Consider the following 18,719-nt stretch of genomic DNA (forward strand, 5'->3'; position numbering starts at 1 on the left):
TCATACATTATGCCCCTGGCCTGAGAGGATGGAAATTCAATGTCGCTAGCTGTTAACTATATAGCTAGCTCATCGTTGCCCAAGAAAGGAAGTTTATATTTTTTTAACCTTTATTTTGTTCGGGAGTAATGTTTAGACCAAGTTTTCCTTTTCAAATGAGCCATGTAAATACAAAAAATGCACACATGAAATACGTGGTAATATGTAACATGACATGATGTCGCTGTTTTCTGTGTGTTTTTTTATTATAGGGAAAAGAAGAAGCTGGAGGCTGAATGGCTAGCACAATATGTAAGAGTATCTATTAACCGCATAACATTCATTTAAAGATTTGCTTCTAAATTGGGTTTATAGTATCACCTCTTTCTCAATGCATGTTGCATGATTATGTCTTTCACTCTCGGTGCCTATTCGATAAAACCGAGGTAAACATTTTGCCACTGCGCTTTGTGTTGTGCTATCTCTCTCTGTCTTAGTTGCCTTTTGCTTAATAGCTTGCTGACCACTCTCAGTACCAGTCTCTCTCGAAACATTAGTTTTTGCGCTCTCTTTTCTTTCTCCATAGGCAGAGAAAGCCAGGAAGGTTGAGGACCTCCATCAGGCCCAAGAGCTATACCTTCTGACTCAGACACAAACACGGACACAGACAAATACACAGACACAACAAGCAACATTGCCAGCAACCCAGGCAGTGCAGCAACAGATGAATGAAATGGAGTCTTGCAAAATGTTCGAAGAGATCTCTACTGAGGAGTTTTCCGAAGAGGCGGTGCGGACCCAGGACGCATCCCAGGACGCCTCGCAGGTGGAGGAGATCCTACGTCTGGAGCGGGAGATCCAAGAGCTTCAGCGGCAGAAGGAGCAGCAGGAGCTGTCCCTGACCGAGGCCTCCCTCCACCGACTGCAGACCCTCCGTGACCAGGAGCTGCAGCGCCTGGAGGACGAGGCGTGCAAGGCCGCCCAGCAGTTCTTGGAGTCGCTCAACTTCGACGAGATTGACGAGTGCGTGCGCAATATCGAGTGCTCGCTGGGCGTGGAGGAGGAGGAGAAGATAGGCGGAGAGAGGGAGGAGGGTGAGGAGGAGGAGGTGGACGAAGGCTTTGGCGCTGATGATGAGGGATACAAGGACTCACCCAACCCAAGCGAGCATGGCCACTCAGATGGCCAGCGCACCAGTGGCATCCGCACCAGCGACGACTCATCAGAGGAGGACCCGTACGCTAATGACGGAATGCAGATCCCACTCCTGCCACCAAATACACTACTCCACCAGCCGCTGCCCCTGCTGCCGCTGTTTCAAGCCTGCCACAACGCCTCCTCTGGCGGGGACTTGGTCTACTGCCACCCCCAGGTTTCAGAGGCCCAGTCCGATGATCTGGTCGAGCTCATTCCTCCGGATGAAGACTCGGACTATGACCAGGACGACTATGACGAGGGGGCCATAGTTTCCAGTGGCAGCATGGCGTTCTCACAACCCTGCAAAGGGCAGTGGTCACCTGACTACCACGGCTCTGTGGGCACCTACAACAGTTCGGGAACCTATCGCTTCAGCTCGGAGGGGGCCCAATCATCGGTGGGTACCAGCTGGGGGTGACATCATAACCTAGTTCAGGGGTCGAAGCAATAATATGGTTAATGGTTTTCATCAGTAAAAGTGAAACCAAGACATATTTTACTTATGATGTTGACATAACATGTTTGTTAAACCTTTTCCCTCTCTCTGCTCAGTTTGAGGACAGCGAGGACGATTTCAACAGGTTCGACATAGACGATGAGTTGTCCTACCGACGAGACTCGGTCTATAGTTGTGTCACACTGCCATACTTTCACAGCTTCCTCCACATCAAAGGTAACACATTTTTGTTCGAGCCCAGCACTAACACAACTAATTGATAAACTAGTCATCAAACCCATGGTTAGTTGAATCAGGTGTTTGCTTTTCACACTTTTCCATTATTACAACTTACCACTAGGTTGCACTGCAGGCATTTGGGAAGAGCACGGCAGTGTTCCTCCATATTGGCAAAATGAGTGCATGGGGGTCTTTCCAACTCACTGCTCACCATTATCCCTCTCTCTCCCTCTATCCACATCACACCATCTCTCTTTAGGGGTCAGAGGAGCAGTTGCTTGTGCTTGTTGTGACTTTGTCCATTTTCTCCCCTTCACTCTCACTTTCTTTCTCGCTCAATGTCCTTTCCTCTCTCATTCCCTGTCACCTGCACTTACTCTTTAATATTGTATGAACACATTAAATGTTTTTTCATTGAAACTCAATAATTTGTTTCTGGTTTATATTCCAAGTTATTTTGTTCAAGAATCAATGGGGAAATAGCATTAATTGAAATGACCATTGAACTTTAATAGATGTTAATCTCTTTGACTGTGTTATAGTCACAGTGTCTTACCTCTACACTTTCATTTAATAATTTCCCATGCCTAACATCTCCCCCTCTCTCTCCCTTCTCTACCCCAGGTGGCCTGATGAACACGTGGAAGCGGCGTTGGTGCGTGCTGAAGGACGAGACCTTCCTGTGGTTCCGCGCTAAGCAGGAGGCCCTGAAGCAGGGCTGGCTCCACAAGAAGGGTGGCGGCTCCTCAACGCTGTCACGCCGCAACTGGAAGCGCCGCTGGTTCGTCCTGCGCCAGAGCAAGCTCATGTACTTCGAGAAAGACGGCGAGGACAAGATGAAGGGCATGCTTGACATGCATGCAGCCAAGTAAGGAGTGAACTATATAAGGGCTATGTTAAAATGCATCCTTCCTGCTGTCCTTCCTTGAGGTAATCAGTGTATTTCTATTTATTATGGATCCCCATTAGCTCTTCCTGGGGTCCAGCAAAATTAAGGCAGTTTATACAATTTAAAACATTACATAATTCAGAACACACCTTGTGCCCTCAGGCCCCTACTCCACCACTACCACATGTCTACAGTACTAAATCCATATATATATATATATATATATAATATGTATGTGTGTGTGTGGGGGGGGCAGCCGTTCTGCCTTGTTCTGAGCCAATTGCAATTTTCCTACGTCCTTTTTTGTGGCACCTGAGGCCTGTAGGACCTGCCTTATTGATAGTGTTGTTAAGAAGGCAGAGCATCGCTTTATTATAGACAGACTTCTCCCCATCTTAGCTACCACTGAATCAATATGTTTTGACCATGACAGTTTTCAATCTACGGTTACTACAAGAAGTTTAGTCATCTCAACTTGCTAAATTTCCACATGATTTATTACAAGTTTTAGTTGAGGTTTAGGGTTTAGTGAGTGTTTTGTTCCAAATACAAAGCTTTTAATTTTTGAAATATTTAGGGCTAACTTATTCCTTGCCACCCACTCTGAAACTAACTGCAGCTCTTTGTTGAGTGTTGCAGTCATTTCAGTTGCTGTAGTAGCTGATGTGTATAGTGTTGAGTCATCCACATACATAGACACTCTAGCTTTACTCAAAGTCAGTGGCATGTCATTAGTAAAGATGAAAAAAAGCAAGGGGCCCAAACAGCTACCCTGGGGATTTCCTGCTTCTACCTGGATTATGTTTCAGAGGCTTCCATTAAAGAACACCCTCTGTGTTCTGTTAGACAAGTAACTCTTTATCCACAATATAGCATGGGGTGTAAAGCCATAACACATATGTTTTTCCAGCAGCAGACTATGATTGATAATGTCAAAAGCTACACTGAAGTCTGACAAGACAGCCCCCACAATAATTTTATCATCAATTTCTCTCAGCCAATCATCAGTCATTTGTGTAAGTGCTGTGCTTGTTGAGTGTTCATCCCTATAAGCATGCTAAAATTCTGTTGTCAATGTGTTTACTGTGAAATAGAATTGTATCTGGTCAAACCCCAATTCAAACCCCAATTTTTCCAGTGATCTTACTTGACATGTTTATTGACACAGTGAAAAACTTGCTCCTATCAAATCATGTTAGATCAGTGATTTCCTCAAAGATCGGAGGAAGGAAGGATGCATTTTAAAGTATTTAAATAGAAGAAAATATTATACAAAGCTGTCTTAATGCCTTTCTGGCTAGTTTGGGGTTTCGTCTCTAGGTTTTATATCTGAAGAGAGGGAACTGATCTAGATTGATGTACTTCTATCTTGCAGAGAGATTGTGGACAACACAGGCAAGGAGAATGGAATCGACATCATCATGCCAGAACGCACCTACCACCTTATTGCTGAGACCGCTGAGGATGCAAGGCAAGTTTATTGTGTGTGTGTGTACTGTCGTGGAAATTTTTCTCTATTTACCAAATCATGAGCGCAAACCACACACAAGTCAGAGTTAGTTATCAAAGTCCATCTTTACTTATATGAGCTCTATAGCATTTTGACTTTCAACAGTTCAGTATCTCTAATGAAAAGTTGAGAGTCCCAATATAATGGCAAATGGGATCCTTTATAGCAAAGATACACAGGATAAGACAGCATCGGCATTGTTCAGCTTTGTCTCCTTTCTCAAACTCAGAACCATAAACCAATCCTCCATATCAATAGGCATATATCAAATCCATCCTATCTTGACAAGATCACAGAGACACACTGACTGGCACACAGACATTGTGGAGCCAAGAGATACACGCTTGATGATCCCTTGACCTCTCTGCGGCCCATGCAACTTAGTCTTGACATAGAACAGATACTGCAACCCTGCCACAGTATTATACAAAAATAACATTGTTGATGAGAAGTAACTTACAAACATATGATGAATATAAAACATCTTACATATGTTACCAACAAATTCTGATTATTCCCTAACAGTACATGTACATGGTCATCTACTAGGATCAGTTATTGACCAAGTAGAGACCAAGCCATTCAACTGCCCATATCAAAACAAATGAAATCAAGCTTTATTTACACAGCAAATTTCAGACATGGAATGCAACGCAATGTTCTTCACAGGAAAAATTATAATAAAAATTTCAAACAAAAGCTGAAATATTTACTACACAAACTTAAGATAGAAACAAAAGATTTATAAAAACTGAATGACTAAAAACCACCCTAAGGAAGAGCAAAGCTAAAAAGTTTTGTTTCAAGGTCTCTTAAATATGTCCACAGTTTCAGCCCCCCTCAGGTTCTCTAGCTGGCTATTCCAGAGGTTGGGGGAATAATAACTAAAGGCTGCCTTTTCATGCCTATTGGTTCTAGGGTTTGGGATAGTTAAAAGTCCAGAGGACCTGAGGGACCTACTGGGTACATAACTTTTTAAGAGTGTCTGACATGTTTTGGGGTGCACAAAATCGTGGAGTGATTTAAAAACCAAAAGAAGAATCTTAAAACCAATTATAAAACTCACAGGCAGCCAGTGCAGAGACCTTAAAACCAGTGTAATGTGTGCTCTCCATCTGATCTTGGTCAGTACCCTTGCTGCAGCATGCTGTATATTTTGCAGTTTACCAATGGCTTTCTTGGGTAGACAAGACAGGGGGGCATTACAACAGTCACGCCTGCTTGTAATAAAAGCATGGATAAGTCTCTCTGTATCACCCTGAGAGAGAAACAGCTGCACCATGGCAATGTTCCTCAGGTGATAAAAAGCTATTTTGGTCACATTCCTAATGTATGAATGGAAATTTAGTTCAGAATCTAAAATAACACCTTGGTTTTTTACCTGGTGTTTTATCTTTATTGCCCATGAATAAAATGTGCAGCCAGATTCTCTCTCTGTGCTTTGGCTCCAAGAATAATTACTTCGGTCTTGTCTTGATTCAGCTGAAGGAAGTTGTGAGCCGTCCAAGTATTTAAATCACTAATACAGTCTAATAATTTATCCATAGAGCTAAAATCCTCTGGTGACGCAGAAACGTAAAGTTGTGTATCATCTGGGTAGCAGTGAAAATCATTGTTGTGCTTTCTGATAATGCTACCAAGGGGTAACATATATAAACTGAATAGTACCATACCCAAAATCGAGCCTTGTTTTCTATGAGTTATGTTCACCAAGGTTGACAAAAAACTCTCAACTGGTTAAATAGGTCCTGAACCAATTTATAACTGGACCGGAGAGGCCAACCCACCTCTCCAGTCTGTCCAGAAGGACATCAAGGTCAACAGTGTTGAATGTAGCTCTTAAATCCAAGAGTACAAGGACAAAGAGCTGTTTTGCATCTGTGTTGGCTCCAAGATCATTTACCACTTTTACTAAGGCTGTCTCTGTGCTGTGGTGCGCACAAAAATCAAATTGGAATAAAACATTTTTAATTACAGTTGGCACTTAAAAAATAATTTTGCTGTTTGAAAACCAATTACTCCCGAATTTTGCATAAAGAATGGAAGGTTGGAGATTCTCAGAAACTCTAGATTACTTTTCTTCAGAAGGGGTTTCAACATAGCTGTTTTTAGTGCAGTGGGGAAAGTGCCTGTGAACAGTGAGTGATTAACAATAGCTTGCACTTCTTCAGATATGCAATTAAAAACTGTTCTGTAGAAGGTGGTGGGGATAGGATCGAGAATTGGTATTTTATTAGGATCCGCATTAGCTGTTGCAAAAGCAGCAGCTACTCTTCCTGGGGTCCACACAAACATGAAACATTACATAATACTTAGCATTAATAGACAAGAACAGCTCAAGGACAGAACTACATGAATGATTACATTTTTACAAAAGGCACCGTAGCCTCCATATCAATACATACACACAAACTATCTTGGTCAAATAGGGGAGAGGCGTTGTGCTGTGAGGTGTTGCTTTATCTGTTTTGTGAAACCAGGTTTGCTGTTCACTTGAGCAATATGAAATGGAATTGAGTTCCATGCAATAGTGGCTCTATATAATACTGTAGACTTTCTTGAATTTGTTCTGGATTTGGGGACTGTGAAAAGACCCCTGGTGGCAAGTCTGGTGGGGTAAGTGTGTGTGTCAGAGCAGTGTGTAAATTGACTATGCAATCAATTTGGGATTTTCAACACATTAATGTTTCTTATAAAAATAAGAAGTAATGTCAGTCTCTCCTCAACTCTTAACCAAGAGAGACTGGCATGTATAGTATTTATATCAGCCCTCTGATGAACAAGACGTTCCGCTCTGTTCTGGGCCTAGCTGCAGTTTAACTAGGACTTTCCTTAATTAATTAGAACTACCCATCCCGGATCCGGTATATTTGTCATCAGCAACGCTGAATAGCATAGCACAACAGTCAAAAAATATTACTAGGGGGCCTCCCGGGTGGCGCAGTGGTTAAGGGCGCTGTGTTAACTTCTTGCTCCTACCTGACACGCAGGCGTCCCATCTAGACATCTGGAAATGCCAATGCGCTACGCTAAATGCTAATAGTACTAGTTAAAACTCAAACGTTCATTAAAATACACATGCAGGGTAGTGAATTAAAGCTACACTCGTTGTGAATCCAGGCAACAAGTCAGATTTTTAAATGCTTTTCGGCGAAAGCATGAGAAGCTATTATCTGATAGCATGTAACACCCCAAAAGACCCGCAAACAAAATAATTAGCATAGTCGGCGCTACACAAAACGCACAAATAAAATATAAAACATTCATTACCTTTGACCATCTTCTTTGTTGGCACTCCTAGATGTCCCATAAACATCACTATTGGGTCTTTTTTTCGTTTAAATCGGTCCATATATAGCCTAGATATCGATCTATGAAGACTGTGTGATCAAGGAAAAAAACATAGTTTTTTAACGCAACGTCATTTTTTTAAATTAAAAAAGTCGACGATAAACTTTCACAAAACACTTCGAAATACTTTTGTAATGCAACTTTAGGTATTAGTAAACGTTAATAAGCGATCAAATTGATCACGAGGCGATGTATATTCTATAGCTGTACGTCTGGAAATAATGTCCGGGTAAATCTCAACCAAAATATCCGGTCGGAGACCGGAAGAAAGGCGTTGCCTTGCGTCTGTTTGACCAAGAAACAAATAGTAGGCAAATGACAAGACTGTTGACATCGTGTGGAAGCTGTAGGTTTTGCAACCTCGGCCCCATTAAATGTGGTTCACCTTTATCAATGGGTTGAAGTGGCGCATGGATATATTTTTCCATTTTCAGTGATCAGATTTTCCTGCACTTTTCGATGAAACGCACGTTCTGTTATAGTCACAGCCGTGATTTAACCAGTTTTATAAACGTCTGTTTTCTATCCACACAAACTAATCATATGCATATACTATATTCCTGGCATGAGTAGCAGGGCGCTGAAATGTTGCGCGATTTTTAACAGAATGTTCGAAAAAGTAGGGGGTAGGAGTAACAGGTTAAGAAGCAGTGCGGCTTGGTTGGGTTGTGTATCGGAGGACGCATGTCTTTCAACCTTCGTCTCTCCCGAGCCCGTACGGGAGTTGTAGCGACGAGACAAGATAGTAGCTACTAAACAATTGGATACCATGAAATTGGGGAGAAAACGGGGTACAAATTCAAACAAATTTTAAAAATGAATAAAATAAAACATAAAAAATATTACTAGAAATGATTCATATTCATGAAATCACAAGTGAAATATAGCGAAACACGCCTTTTGTTAATCACCCTGTCGTCTCAGATTTTGAAATTATGCTTTACAGCGAAATTTGAAGTGTTGCAGTTATTTCAGTCGCTGTAGTAGCTGACGTGTACAGTGTTGAGTCGTCTGCATAAACTCTGGCTTTACTTAAAGTCAGTGACAGGTCGTTAGTAAAAATAAATAAAAAAGGAAGGGGCCTAAACGGCTACCCTGGGGAATTCTTGCTTCTACCTGGATTATGTCTGAGAGGCTTCCATTAAAGAACCCTCTGTGTTCTGTTAGACAAGTAACTCTTTACCCACATTATAGCAGGGGTGTAAAGCCATAACACATATGTTTTTTCAGCAGCAGACTATGATCAATAATGTCAAAAGCTGCACTGAAATCTAGCAAGACAGCCCCCACAATAATTTGATCATCAATTGTGTAAGTGCTGTGCTTGTTGAGTGTCCTTCCCTATAAGCATATTGAAATACAGTTGTCAATTTGTTTACTGTAAAATTGCATTGTATCTGGTCAAACACAATTTTTTCCAGAAGTTTACTAAGGGTTTGTAACAGGCTGATTGTTCGGCTATTTGAGCCAGTAAAAGGGTCTTTACTATTCTTGGGTAGCGGAATGACTTTAGCTTCCCTCCAGGCCTGAGGGCACATGCTCTCTAATAGGCTTAAATTGGTTGTTGTCCTTGATGATCTTTTTGGCCTTCCTGTGACATCGGGTGCTGTAGGTGTCATGGAGGGCAGGTACTTTGCCGCTGGTGATGACTTGTGCAGACCGCACCGCCCTCTGGAGAGCCTTGCGGATGAGGGCGGTGCAGTTGCCATACCAGGCTGTGATACAGCCCAACAGGACGCTTTCGATTGTGCATCTGTAAAGGTTTGTCAGAGTTTTGGGTGACAAGCCAAAATGTCTTCAGCCTCCTGAGTTTGAAGAGGCGCTGTTGCGCCTTCCTGTTGGGACAGTATGCAAACTGAAGTGGGTCTAGGGTGGCCGGTATAGTGGCGGTGATATGATCCTTGACAAGCCTCTCAAAGCACTTCATGATGACAGAAGTGAGTGCTACGGGGCAGTAGTCATTTAGTTCAGTTATCTTTGCCATCTTGGGTATAGGAACAATGGTAGCTATCTTGAAGCATATGGAGACAACAGACTGGGATAGGGAGCGATTAAATGTGTCCATAAACACACCAAATCAAATTTCAAATCAAATGTTATTTGTCACATACACATGGTTAGCAGATGTTAATGCGAGTGTAGCGAAATGCTTGTGCTTCTAGTTCCGACAATGCAGTAATAACCAACAAGTAATCTAGCTAACAATTCCAAAACTACTACCTTATAGACACAAGTGTAAGGGGATAAAGAATATGTACATAAAGATATATGAATGAGTGATGGTACAGAGCGGCATAGGCAAGATACAGTAGATGGTATTGAGTACAGTATATACATATGAGATGAGTATGTAAACAAAGTGGCATAGTTAAAGTGGCTAATGATACATGTATTACATAAAGATGCAGTAGATGATATAGAGTACAGTATATACGTATACATATGAGATGAATAATGTAGGGTATGTAAACATTATATTAGGTAGCATTGTTTAAAGTGGCTAGTGATATATTTTACATCATTTCCCATCAATTCCCAGCCAGCTGGTCTGTGCATGCTCTGAGGACGCGGCTAGGGATGCCATCTGGGCCAGTGGCCTTGCGAGGGTTAACAAGTTTAAATGTTTTACTCACGTCAGCCATGGAGAAGGAGGGGGTGCAGTCTTTGTTACTGTATTATCCTCAAAGTGGGCAACGAAGGTGTTTAGTTTGTCTGGAAGCGTGACGTCGGTATCCATGACGTGGCTGTTTTTGTTTTTGTAGTCCGTGATTTCCTGTAGACCCTGCCACCTACGTCTCATGTCTGAGCCGTTGAATTGTGACCCCACCTTGGCCCTGTACTGGCATTTTGCTTGTTTGATTGCCTTGTGGAGGGAATAACTACACTGTTTGTATTCCGCCATATTTCCAGACCTCTTTCCATGGTTAAATGCGGTGGATCGCGCATTCAGTTTTGCGTGAATGCCGCCATCCATCTACGGTTTCTGGTTAGGGTAGGTTTAATAGTCACAGTGGGTACGACATAGGGCCTTTGTGTGGTAGGCACAAATAATCAAACTTCTCATCAGGTCTTACTTGACTGATACCCAGCCTAATGTTGGTTATATTATCTCTGAAATATGCAGCAAACTCATAACATTTAGATTTGGTGGAAAGTTCACATAGGTTTGAAGGGGTAGGATTTATCAGGCCATCAGTGGTAGAGGAGAGTACTCTCAAATTATTCTGGATAGTAGTGAACAAGTTAGAAAAATTTGCCCATCTGACATTTTAATTGCCTTGTTATATATGTCAAGTTGATCTCTCAGAATATCATAATGGACCTGCAGTTTTGACTTTCTCCACTTCTGCTCTGCCTTTCTGCATTTCTCTTTAATTAATTTGTTTCCTCACTCATCCAAGGGGCTCTCTGTTTAGATGTGACCTTTTTCAACTTTACTGGAGCTATGGCATCAATGGTTTCCCTCCATTTGCTATTAAAGTGATCAACTAAATCATCACAAGAGGAAGGCAGAATTGGTGATGGAGAATTGTTCAGACACTCAATAAAATCTGTAGCCCAGTAACATGTCGGTTAAAGTCCATAGAGCTCAAAAGATTCATGAATTCAATGGCCTTGGAGTCGGTCTCTTTGTCAACGCGAATATAATTTTTTTATCATAGTTCTCAAAGACAATAGAGAATAGTTCAGATCAATCAGTAAAGAAAGTGAGGCAGTGCTGGTGACCTATACAGGGTTATGGCCAGAACTGGTAGCTGACATTTAAACAGTATAGCATGATGCTCAAAAGACCCAACGTCGCCAAAATAAAAAATAACCTTACAGCTGAGAGCAATAGTAAAAATAGAGGCCTTTTGCACTTTTCTGATAGAGAATGAAAAGCTGTATCCCGAAAGGGGAGGCTTCAATAAGAGCAGCACTACAGTCTGATGACAGCCATGTTTCAGTGAGAAACATCCAATTAACTTTGCGCTCAGTAATGAGGACATTCACGAGAAAAGTTTTATTAGGGATTGCTTTAACATTTAAAAGTGCCATATTCAATGAATGTGTGCCACTTTGCCCTTCCGGCATCTGCCTCGAAGTAACCAATGGAATAACAACCAAATGATTAACGTAACAACCACGTTATCTGACAGTCTCCAATCTAACAGATTGACAGCTTGTATAAACTCACTAGAAGGCGGAGTTAAAGGAACATAAATTACTCACAATAACAATAGTGCCATTTCTACAGGAGTTGATATGCTTTCCAAGTCCTCTGTTGCTTATTCTGACAGGGAGCACTGGAGAACTATCAGACCCTGTCTGTCAGTCTCTAAAACAGTTTGATGTTGCTGGGACTGGAGCACTATCAGACCCTGTCTGTCAGTCTCTAAAACAGGTTGATGTTGCTGGGACTGGAGCACTATCAGACCCTGTCCGTCAGTCTCTAAAACAGTTTGATGTTGGGACTGGACCACTACCAGACCCTGTCTGTCAGTCTCTAAAACAGTTTGATGTTGCTGGGACTGGAGCACTACCAGACCCTGTCCGTCAGTCTCTAAAACAGTTTGATGTTGCTGGGACTGGAGCACTACCAGACCCTGTCTGTCAGTCTCTAAAACAGTTTGATGTTGCTGGGACTGGAGCACTACCAGACCCTGTCTGTCAGTCTCTAAAACAGTTTGATGTTGGGACTGGAGCACTACCAGACCCTGTCCGTCAGTCTCTAAAACAGTTTGATGTTGCTGGAAATAATCCTGGAACCCCTGCGGTTAGGGTGAATCCTGTATCTTTTAAGAGTACTGGTTGCTCCCACAGCAAATCAAAGTCGTCACAAGAAGACTGATTCTTGTCGTTGCAAAGTTTCTTCAGGTACTCGTTCAGGGCAAAGAGTCGGCTGAAACGCAAAGCTGTTTGATAGCTGGATCAAATCTTCTCGGATAGATGAAGGGTGGCCAGACTGTCTCCCCATTCTTATTAAAACTAGCATCACAAGAGATAACCTTTTCTATGAGCGCACCTGTTTATAATGCATTATAAATTAATTCATAAGGCCTTTCGTACCACTATTATAAGACTTGCTGTAATCTTTCATAATGGCCTCTTTTAACTGCTTTTATAAATTCCTTATAGCATTTTAATCGCTCATTTTCGTTTTCCATTTCAAACACACCCCTAGTAAAAGGTGTCTGATAGGCTTGACTCCTGTGACAGACCACTAAAATAAATGTCAATCCATCGCAGACAAGATTTACAGTTCTTTGTTCCGCTGTTATAGGCTGACACTCTTCGGTGGTAGTTAGCCCAATGGCTAAGGAGTTGGACTTGTAGCCAAAAGGTGGCCGTTTCGAGTCCCAGGCCGGGTGCTGGACAAGGGGCGGAATTGATCTGGCAACTGGTTGGCTGCTGGGTTTATATCCTCAAGACATTCCCCTGTTGTGCCCTTGAGCAAGGCCCTTAACCCCACAACATGCTCTCCATTCAGGGGTGCTGCACAGCAGCTTTACCCTGTGCTCGTCTCAGCTGTATGTGTGATGTGTGCTACTTGGAGGGATGAGAACGGAGCAGAAGACACATTTCTGTTGTTCTCTGTAACTAATGTTGTATTCTTGTTGTATTGTTCCTGTGTGTAGTTTCTGTGGTTCCTATTGGCTGACACTCTTCTCTGTGTTTTCAGTCAGTGGTTCAGTGTGCTCAGCCAGGTGCACACCTCCACAGAGCAAGAGATCAGGGAGATGCACGACGAACAAGCCAACCCCCAGAATGCAGTGGTGAGTACTACAGGAAGAAGAGGAGGATGATGGGAAATAGAGTTCAATACGGGAGCTTTGGTTATATAGTATGTAAAGGGAAAGCTGGGTATACAGAATGCTGGAAAACATTGTGGTTTTTGGGGGATGGCGTCTGATTCAGAACAGGTATTTATTAGGATCCCCAATTAGCTGTTGCTGAGGCAGTCGCCACTCTTCCTTGGGGGTGTGTATGTGTGTATTTGTGTGTGTGGATGTGGGGAAATAATGAGAACCTAGGGAGTTGGAAGAAGGTCAAACTCACATCAGAACCCCAGTCACACTGAACTGTATCTTTTGTGTAAAGTGACTTTGTGTTCTGACTGGTAGTTGAAGGACATCTATTCTCTCTCTTATAAAGGCTCTCTCTCTCCTCAGGGAACCCTCGATGTTGGCTTGATCGATTCAGTCTGTGCGTCAGACAACCCTGAACGGTAAGATTCAAGTTACACCGACAGTAGGGTCCAAAATGATGGACACCCTTGATAAAGATGAAGAAAAATTACTGTATAAAATAAATAGTTCAAATACTGAGCTACATTGTATAAAAAAGGGGAAATTATATTATATTATACTGAAACAATTGAGATTTGTTGAACAAGTAGTACTTTTTTCTCTCAAAAAGATAGGGGTCAAAATGATTGACACCCCAGTTTTCAATACCTTTCAATACCTCACCTTGTGAGGATAAAAAACATAAGCTTCAAGCTGTAACCAGTGCCTTAAACCTTGTCCAGGTTATCAGTCAACCTACCATGATAGTTACAAACAGCACAGGAATGAAATAATCAACATGTACTGATCACATCTTTACTAATGCTGCAGAACTCTGCTTTAAAGCAGTATCCAAATCCATAGAATGTAGTGATCACAATATAGTAGCCATATCTAGGAAAACCAGAGTTCCAAAGGCTGGGCATAATATAGTGTATAAGAGGTCATACAATACGTTTTGTAGTGATTCATATGTTGATAATGTAAAGAATATTTGTTGGTCTGGTGTGTAATGAGGAGCAACCAGACGCTGCACTTGACACATTTATGAAATTCATATTCCAGTTACTAATGCACCCATTAAAACGTAAAAAATGGGGCAGCACGGCTGGCCCTTAAATGTACACAGAGAGCTAACATGCTTGTAAATCTCTCATGGCTCAAAGTGGAGGAGAGATTAAATTCATCACTACTTTTGTAAGATGTGTTGACATGCTGAATGCACCGAGGTGTCTGTTTGAACTACTAGCTTGGACACCCATGCATACCCCACAAGACATGCCACCAAAGGTCTCTTCACAGTCCCCAAGTCAAGAACAGACTATGGGAGGCAAACAGTACTACATAGAGCCATGGCTACATTGAACTGTATTCCACATCAGGTAACTGATGCAAGCAGTAAAATCTGATTTAAAAAGCAGATAAAAATACACTTTATAGAACCGCAGGGACTGTGAAGAGACACACACACAGACACACACATACACATGATAAGACACGCACTCTACACACTAGAGGTCGACCGATTATGATTTTTCGACACCGATACCTATTATTGGAGGACCAAAAAAAGCCGATACCGACTGTGTGAAATGAACGCAAGAGAAGTGACACAATTTCACCTGGTTTATATTGCCTGCTAACCTAGATTTCTTTTAGCTAAATATGCAGGTTTAAAAATATATACTTCTGTGTATTGATTTTAAGAAAGGCATTGATGTTTATGGTTAGGTACACATTGGAGCAACGATACGCACCGCATCGATTATATGCAATGCAGTACACGCTAGATAAACTAGTAATATCATCAACCATGTGTAGTTAACTAGTGATTATGATTGATTGATTGTTTTTTATAAGATAAGTTTAATGCTAGCTAGCAACTTACCTTGGCTTACTACATTCGCGTAACAGGCATTCTCCTCGTGGAGTGCAATGTAATCAGGTGGTTAGAGCGTTGGACTAGTTAACTGCAAGTTTGCAAGATTGAATCCCCCGAGCTGACAAGGTGAAAATCTGTCGTTCTGCCCCTGAACGAGGCAGTTAAGCCTCGGCCATCATTGAGAATAAGAATGTGTTCTTAACTGACTTGCCTAGTTAAATAAAGATTAAATAAAGGTGTAAAAAAAAAAAATAGGCCAAATCAGTGTCCAAAAATACTGATTTCCAATTGTTATGAAAACTTAAAATTGGCCCTAATTAATTGGCCATTCCGATTTAATCGGTCGACCTCTACTACACACACGTACACATGGATTTTGTAATGTAGGTACTTCTGTGATAGTAGAGTAGTGGCCCGAGGGAACACAAAGTGTTGTGAAATGTAATGTCATGTAATATTTTTTATTGTCTGGTGATCCTTAATAAATACAAATACAAAGATACATTCAAATAAACATAGTTGAACTAAATCTACAACTTCACTCCTCTCCCTTCCCAGGACCAACTCCTTTGTGATGATCACAGCTAACAGGGTGTTACACTGCAATGCCGACACTCCTGAAGAGATGCACCACTGGATAACATTGCTGCAACGTTCCAAAGGAGACACGCGTGTGGAGGGACAGGAGTTCATCATCAGAGGTCAGACATTGTTACGTTACATTAGCGCCAGAAGTCCGACATTATATTATTATATTATGTTACAGCATATCTGACCAGATCGTTATATTATATTATGCTACACCTTTAGGGATACATTTCGGTTGATATTTGATTTTGATTGAGTTGTAAAATGGTTCAAATATCTGCCTCGTTAGGCTGGCTCCACAAGGAGATGAAGAACAGCAGCAGAGCCTCTCTGAAGCTGAAGAAGCGCTGGTTCCTGCTTACCCACAACTCTCTGGACTACTATAAAAGCTCGGAGCGCAACACCCTCAAGCTGGGCACCCTGGTGCTCAATAGCCTGTGCTCAGTGGTGCAGCCTGACGAGAAGGTCTTCAAGGAGACAGGTTAGAACTGGATTAGCTACATATAACTTTTTCACACTACTGAGCTGAGCCTAGCTGTATTTTACCGCGCTAGCCTGGTTTTGCATGCACCTGATAACATTTTCACACTACAAGCTGAGCCGAGCTGTGTTGTACTTTGTTGGCTTGGTTACACATCCAGGTGATAGCCTTTTCACACTACTGAGCTGAGCCGAGTCAAGCCGAACTCTACTGTGCTGGCTTAGTTATGCATTTCATCATAGTTGTGCGAACCTTGCTAGAAAGGACTATGTGAAAAGAGAATATCCGAGCCAGGACAGTAGGATTTGTGTAAGAATGAGGGAAAGGTAGCTTAATAAAACGGGTAAGGGATGGCTGGGAGGTAACACAAAGGGTGAGTCTGTAGGAACACAAGGTGAGAGGAGGGTAACCTTTGACCAATTTGTTTTACACAGGTTTGTCTTCTTGGTCTTGATATTTTAAGCTTCAATGTTTGTAAAGGAAGAGGGTACGGATCTAAGGACGAAAGTTGGATGGATGTTTTCTGGGGAATAAACCATATAAAGAATACATATCTAATTCAGTACAACAATATAAGGATGAGTAGATACTCAACAACAAAGGCCTGTATAAGAGGATAAGGCTAGGCTAATGGCTAACAAACTAGGCAATGGTAGGTAAAACGCTGGTTTCCTGTTCTATCTGATAATGAATTGCACACACCTGGTGTCCCATGTCTAGATCAGTCCCTGATTATAGGGGAACAATGAGAAATGCCGTGGAACTGGCTTCGAGGTCCAGAGTTCGGTTTGAGGGATCTAAACCACATCAGATACATAATGTAAAAGGAAAGAGGACAAACTTAATCAATAGCGCATCAAAACAGGAAACAGGAAATAAACTTCAGGTATGTAAGGAAGGAATATAACCAGAACACTTCTCCAAACACTTCACTCAGTCCATGAGGTAGCCACACTGATTAGGATGCAGATGTGCTGAGGGAGGATGTCCCGTCCCTGCAGGGACTTTTTCTTCCGGGTTGTGTTTGTTTATTTTGTTTGTTTTATTTGATCTTGTATTACAAATGCTTGGAGAGTCTGGAAGTGAGTGGAGAATTATCCAAAATGAGAGTGAAAGAGTGAAAACACAATGATGTGTCGTAATATGTAGTCATGGAAATGCTGCTTTTATCTCATACTAACAAGATCACTGTAGAAAAGGCCTTTCTATTTAATTTCCCTATGCACCCCTAGTTTGTCCCTTTAGTTAGAATAACCGACAGCCAATTAGTCGAATCACCCCTAACTTTCCATCCAATCAGAGATGTTCTCTTTAACCTGCTCGTCTCCAGTCAGTGAGTTGCTGTGAAGACAGAGAGCGGACAGTTTGTGAGAAAACAAGTCGCAGCATGTTTGGCGTGCATCTAAAAGCAGTGTAGTGGTGCCTGGAGAAGTGGGTATACTCCAGAATGTCCCACACGGTGGAGGAAAGGTTCCCTGTGTGAAAAATTCTAAGAGAAACAGTGACACACCGTGAATGACCTAAAATGATAAATCCCATATTGGGTCTTTCACAGTCAGGCCAACCCAAGCTGTACTGTGCAAGTAGGATAATAGTAGGCCTACTATTTAAACAGATAAATTAGGCTGTCAAACTGAGTCAGAAATTCACAGGTTTCAGATGTTTCCCTTTTTCAGATTTTGGCTGTTTGAAGCCACACTTTTTTAATTCATTCATCCTGTTACCGGGATCCGGGAAAATATTTCATTTTCATGAAAGTTCGCTGCCATTGGACTCTGGAGCAGTGGAAACGCGTTCTCTTAAGTGATGAATCACGCTTCACCATCTGGCAGTTTGACGGATGAATCTGGCTTTGGCGGGTGCCAGAAGAACGCTACTTGCCCCAATGTATAGTGCCAACTGTAAAGTTTGGTGGAGGATGAACAATGGCCTCTGGCTGTTTTTCATGGTTCGGGCTAGGCCCCTTAGTTCCAGTGAAGTGAAATATTAACACTACAGCATACAATTACATTCTAGACGATTCTGTGCTTCCAACGTTGTAGCAACAGTTTGGGGGAAGTCCTTTTCCTGTTTCAGCATGACAATGCCCCCGTGCACAATGCGAGGTCCTGCTCAGAGCCCTGACCTCAACCCCATCGAACACCTTTGGGATGAATTGAAACGCTGATTGCGAGCCAGGCCTAATCGTCCAACATCAGTGCCCGACCTCACTAATGCTCTTGTGGCTGAATGGAAGCAAATCCCCATAGCAATGTTCCAGCATCTAGTGGAAAGCCTACCCAGAAGAGTGGAGGCTGGTATAGCAGCAGAGGGGGGACCAACTCCATATTAATGCCCGTGATTTTGGAATGAGATTTTCGATGAGCAGGAGTCCACATACTTTTGGTTTTGTAGTGTA

General features: G+C 42.1%; 1 protein-coding gene across 1 annotated transcript in view; it reads left to right on the forward strand.

The window, feature by feature from the left end:
• myo10 (myosin X) overlaps positions 1 to 18,719 on the forward strand; it is a 253,221-nt gene that overhangs the window by 223,879 nt on the left and 10,623 nt on the right. The window contains exons 24-32 of the mRNA XM_065013323.1: positions 252 to 291; positions 566 to 1,573; positions 1,729 to 1,849; positions 2,477 to 2,720; positions 4,117 to 4,216; positions 13,269 to 13,358; positions 13,755 to 13,810; positions 15,811 to 15,953; positions 16,130 to 16,321. Of these exons, the coding sequence (XP_064869395.1) occupies positions 252 to 291; positions 566 to 1,573; positions 1,729 to 1,849; positions 2,477 to 2,720; positions 4,117 to 4,216; positions 13,269 to 13,358; positions 13,755 to 13,810; positions 15,811 to 15,953; positions 16,130 to 16,321 (1,994 nt within the window). The remainder of the gene's footprint in view (positions 1 to 251; positions 292 to 565; positions 1,574 to 1,728; positions 1,850 to 2,476; positions 2,721 to 4,116; positions 4,217 to 13,268; positions 13,359 to 13,754; positions 13,811 to 15,810; positions 15,954 to 16,129; positions 16,322 to 18,719) is intronic.

The sequence above is a fragment of the Oncorhynchus nerka genome, linkage group LG9b (assembly GCF_034236695.1).
Source record: "Oncorhynchus nerka isolate Pitt River linkage group LG9b, Oner_Uvic_2.0, whole genome shotgun sequence".
NCBI lineage: Eukaryota > Metazoa > Chordata > Actinopteri > Salmoniformes > Salmonidae > Oncorhynchus > Oncorhynchus nerka.